At 45.2% G+C, this 5,632-nt stretch overlaps 1 protein-coding gene across 1 annotated transcript in view; it reads right to left on the bottom strand.

Moving 5' to 3' along the window:
- Positions 1 to 393: 393 nt before the first annotated feature.
- wnt9a (wingless-type MMTV integration site family, member 9A) overlaps positions 394 to 5,632 on the bottom strand; it is a gene marked incomplete at its 5' end in the record, with an annotated part of 26,191 nt that continues 20,952 nt past the window's right edge. Inside the window, 3 exon segments of the mRNA XM_084327240.1 lie at positions 394 to 1,540; positions 4,648 to 4,910; positions 5,054 to 5,313. Coding sequence (XP_084183366.1) covers positions 908 to 1,540; positions 4,648 to 4,910; positions 5,054 to 5,313 — 1,156 coding nt within the window. The 3' untranslated portion in view covers positions 394 to 907.

Here is a 5,632-nt window from a genome sequence, read left to right on the forward strand (position 1 = left end):
CACACACACACACACACACACACACACACACACACACACACACACACACACACACACACACACACACACACACACACACACACACACACACACACACACACACACACACACACACACACACACACACACACACACACACACACACACACACACACACACACACACACACACACACACACACACACACACACACACACACACACACACACACACACACACACACACACACACACACACACACACACACACACACACACACACACACACACACACACACACACACACACACACACACACACACACACACACACACACACACACACACACACACACACACACACACACACACACACACACACACACACACACACACACACACACACACACACACACACACACACACACGCGCCACAAACACACAATTCTCTTTGGGCAAGGCCCAGAACCCAGTCTCCTGCTATTATTGTCCTTGTATTGGATCCTCATTAAGTGCTGGCTAGCTGGAGACAGCTGCTAGGCTCTGTGTTTTCTCATGGACAGTTCTGACTGGGTATTGAATAGGCAAGTGGAAGCCTTTCTCTCCAAGGCAACTCTGAAACCAGAAGCTGGAGATGTTGACCCTGTTGTCTGAGAAGGGCAGGGCAGTCCCTCCTCCTCCTAACCCCACAGCACATCAGAACCCAACCCACATAAATCCCTCAAAGTGCTTATTGCTCCTCCGTCCGCTTGCTCTTCTTTGTCCTTGGAACGTTTTTTCTCCCCCGACAGCGGAGGCAAACATTTGTCCAAGAACAAAATGACCAGTGACCACCACCATACATCCCCATCTAAGACCACCATCCTCCACTCCTCCGCTCCTCTGGTCACAGGGCCAACAGGGGGGGGGGTGTAACTGGGATACTGCTGGTTACCCTTTACAGGTGTAGACCTCCTCTCTCTGAGTGCACTGCTTGCATTCCACGTAGCAACACCAGCGCACCTGACACTGGCAGGGCCGGGTCACCTCCCTGCTCTGGGTGTTATGGCCCCGGCCACAGCAGATGGCATCGCAGTTCTTGTCCTTGTGGCACTTGCGGGCCGAAGTACCCGGCGAGTACTTGCTGGGCCTGCAAAAACTGGGCGAGTCCTCAATGTGGAGCAGGTCCATGGTGCGGGGGATCTGGTCACTGGGGCCAGCAGGCGAGGGCTGCTGCTGCTGCTGCTGCTGCTGTTGTTGTTGTTGTTGTTGTTGTTGTTGTTGTTGTTGTTGTTGTTGTTGTTGTTGTTGTTGTTGTTGTTGTTGTTGTTGTTGCTGCTGCTGTTGTTGTTGCTGTTGTTGTTGCTGCTGCTGCTGTTGTTGTTGGTTCCGGCCTGTGGAGATCTCTCCCTCCCCCGTGGCTTCGTTGGTGGAGCTGCCCACCTTGAGGGAGGTCTCGTAGCGCTGCTTCAGCTGCTGGCCGATGTCGTGGAAGGGCAGGAGCTGCCTCCAGCAGGTCTGGACGGTGCAGGAGCCAGACACGCCGTGGCATTTACAAGTGGTCACCACCCCCGCTTTGATCACCTGGTCGTGGAGGACAGGATGGCACAGTTAGCCAAAAGGTGAAACATCAAAGGGAGGTTCCCTGATAAACTACATATCAACTTAATATGCCTTTGCTTGGTAAGCAACATTTCAAAGGACCAAATTACCCAAACATTCTGAAATGTCAATGACATTATTGAATTTTGTGAAGTGAGGTTAATATAAAGAGACCATGGAAATATACTGTATCTCTTATAGTCGTTGCTCTATCGCGTTGATAATCATACCAGAGAAAGATTAGGGGCTCCACTTATTGCCGGTGAAGTACTATCGACATCATACCAACAGACTACAATAAAACATTGTGCACAAGTGTTCATATTATGGTGGTACGAAGCGAATTAATCTCAAGAGGTTGGGTGGCGAAGATTGATATTGTTATGAGAAACCCAAGGACAACAGGGTTTGACTAAACTCAAGAATGGTTATTAGGATAAGCAGGTGATATTGCCAAAAAGCGCTCTTGAATAAAAGATCCATTGAGATGGTTCCGTGGGAAAAGAGGGGGCAGGATGGCACGACACCGGGCCCTAATTCTGATCCGGTTTCATTTGTAAACCGAGGACAATCTATCAACCCAACCTCACAGTGTCATTTTTATATAAGAATATAGAAAACTGTTCAGACAAACAGCTGGGAAAAAGAGAGAGAAAATCATTTTTCTTTTCATGAAAAGCCTGATACAGTCTGTACAACGAGCGGTCAGCTAAAAAAGACCAGGGTGCATTTCTAACATTATTCTGTGGTAGGTCGTAGTTTGTTTGTGCATCAACCACAGGTTAGTAGTACTGTGTGAAAATCCATAATACATATTCTCCAGATGAGCCTTGGACGGTCTTTTGGAGTTATTTTCTCACACTGTAAAACAGATTGGGGGATAAGAAGTGCATATTCGCCACACTTGCAGTTCAGGAAAATGTGATATGTCAGCTTTAAAATGTCGGGGGGATGCAGAGGCTAGCACATTCCTAGAGTTGTGCTCCATATGGGAATTCACCCCAAACGTGGTACACCTCACTACATGTGCATAAGAAAAACAAGTTTGAACAAAAACAGTGTAGTAAATCTGTTATCGCAAATAAAATGTCCTGAGAGAAGGGTTTTTGGAGAGCCGTGATCTAAAGGAAGAGCATGCGTCGGTCCTAAGGGAGATGTTTGTGTCTGCTAACGTTTGGGAAGTGCGTGTCTGCTATAATTCATTTTCAAACAAAAAATGGCTACAATATGAGAAACTCCAAGTCAAAGTAACCGATTCCAACAGAGAGTTTGCTTTGGCTTGACAGTTTAAGACCATTCTGTCTTCTTTTTTGTTTTCACTATTAAAATCACTTCCAAGTTGAAAAGAAAAAAGAAAACGTATTCCTTCGTCACAAACAATGCCTGGATGTTGGCAAGGCAATCTCTACTTTGAGAAGGAAAACTAAATATTGATTAATGAGCACATTCCAATTCTACCAAATTTAACAGCTAATTTAAGCCAGGCTTTTAGGCTTTTTTTTTTTATCTTACCATAATAAGGGTGCTTGAAAATCTATAGTATTTGTTTAATAACCGCAGCATTTGGGTAGACGATTCCCAGCCACCACTGGAATGCACCATAAAACTCTATCAATGTGATTCTTCTGTGGTCACATTAAATTCATCTTTGGTCATTTTAACTGTATCTTTGGACTTTTGGCTGCAATTACCAACACTGCAGTGTTTAAACTCCCAACATTAAAAAAGCAAGGGGTCTACAGTAGAGACGATAATAGTCTATTCTCGTTTAACAGAAAGCACAGTTGGTTTGCACTTGATTGCACATAATAACGGCAGAAATAACCTCCCTATGTTATTACAATGCTTTCACCCCAACCATTCAGGTGAACAATTAATCAGCATTATTTTAATATGTAACATAACCAAACACTTCTAAGAGAAGGAGTACTGATCTAGGATCAAAAGCTTCCAGTTCATTTATTGTCAGAAGAAAACAACAATTTACTGATTAACCCTTGTGCCTCCTTACTGTAGCAACTATTTCCTGTATTTAGCCTGTGTGTGTGTGTGTGTGTGTGTGTGTGTGTGTGTGTGTGTGTGTGTGTGTGTGTGTGTGTGTGTGTGTGTGTGTGTGTGTGTGTGTGTGTGTGTGTGTGTGTGTGTGTGTGTGTGTGTGTGTGTGTGTGTGTGTGTGTGTGTGTGTGTGTGTACAACTGTGGCTGTGTTGATGATTATGTCATGAAATTGGGTCCGTTTGCTTATTTTCCGTAAAGATTATATTTTGAAAACCTCAAAAAAAAAAAAAGGACAAAACGACCCCAGTGGTTTATTTCATGCCATTAGGGGTATAGGGTTAGGGTTAACCTAACCCTAACCCTATCCCTAACCCCCAACCATAACCCTAACCCCTAACCCTAACCCCAACCCTAACCATAACCATAACCCTAACACAAATGGGAATATAAGGGGTTACAATTCGGAAATCTTTGGAATCTTTGATAGATATGTTAGGTTAGAGTTAGGTTCATAGTGGTATTCATAAAAAAATTATTGGAACGAAATATTACAAATTAAGTTTTTTATGACCTTGAACGTGATGCAATCTTTTCATGCACTGATGTGCCAACTCTGTCAGTTACCTAACAAGGCAGAATGGTTAAGTAAAACCACAGGTAAGGTGACATATATTATATATATATATTTATGTAATATTGTAAAAGTGTAATAGTGCCTATTCTTCTATATAAAAACAGCATTTATTTCAAATCACTCTGCTAGATCAGCATTTATTTCAAATCACTCTGCTAGATGTTTGCTGACAGGCTAATGTTTGTAAACAGGCCGTGATTAACTTAAACACATGACTGGTCCAATCAAATGAATTAACCAGCATTTCTGTTCATAATGATTTGGATATCGGCTCTTGTTCGATCACGCCGTATAATGCATCATCCACAGTGGCCCCACGGGAGGCCACTTCTAAAGAAAGACCAAAGTGGACATAATAGAAGTTGAAGTAGAGCAAAGACAAAAGAGAGGTGTGTTCTCTTTGAAGAGAGGACCGACGGAACGCCAGGCAAATCAAGATGGCTAATCAGCACACCCACCTTCATGCCCACGTTGGTGTTGTGCATGTCCACGCGTGCGCGGAGGTCCTTGTTGGATCGCTTGCCGAGGAAGTCCTTGACAAACTTATTGCTGTATTTCAGGTTGTCCCCACAACCGCCCCATTGCCAGGCTTTGCGGTTCTCCAGGTCCGGGGCCTCGTCGCAGGTGCAGCGCTCCATCCGCCCGGCGCTGCAGGCCTTGGCCATCGCGTGGGTCAGACCCGCTGAGGAGATGGCGTACAGGAAGGCCGTCTCTTTAAATCCTGCAAACACAGACGGGGCGAACGGGGGAATGAGATAAAAGGAAAGGGAAGCCATTGTAATAACTCTGCAAAGTCTGCAAGTCAAAGAGTCTGTCTTGACAGTAGACACATATGTTTTGACTTATCCGCCCCCTATAGTGTACCTCTCTTTAGAATGTTGGCTCTGTGGCGCCCCTCTAAGGTGCAGTTCCACCTCTCGAAGCGGAACTGATACTGGCATTCCAGGGCGCTCATGCTGATGGCCTCCATGAGGGTCTCGGCCACGCCCGGGTCTCGTCTGCACATCCTGCGCTGTTTCTTTTCCAGTTTGAGCCGGTCGCACAGCTTGTAGTGGGCCCTGCCCACGCTCTCCTCCGGGATAGACCTCAGTGGCAAGATGGACAGGGGTTCATTACCTGTCAACCTGGTGGCAGAGATCACACACACAGAGTCAGTCCATGAAACATCTCCATGAAGTCGCACGATATAGTACACAAGTTGCAACGATATATAGTACATAAACAGCATGGTGTAGCCGGCGCTTACTGTGTTCCGAGTTTGGTTAATGTTCCAATTATCTCAGCTGCCATTATTTGAAAGGTCAAAGTGGAGTTCAGTGGTTAATGTTCAGGGGAATTCAACATTCACTGGAGATTGAAATCAACCTCGCCATAGGCGTGTCTGTGTATCTAGCAAATTCTAAGGCAGAGGAAGAAGAATACCTCTTTCTTTTCACGCTGTTC

The sequence above is a fragment of the Notolepis coatsorum genome (assembly GCF_963971535.1).
Source record: "Notolepis coatsorum genome assembly, chromosome: 13".
Classification (NCBI taxonomy): domain Eukaryota; kingdom Metazoa; phylum Chordata; class Actinopteri; order Aulopiformes; family Paralepididae; genus Notolepis; species Notolepis coatsorum.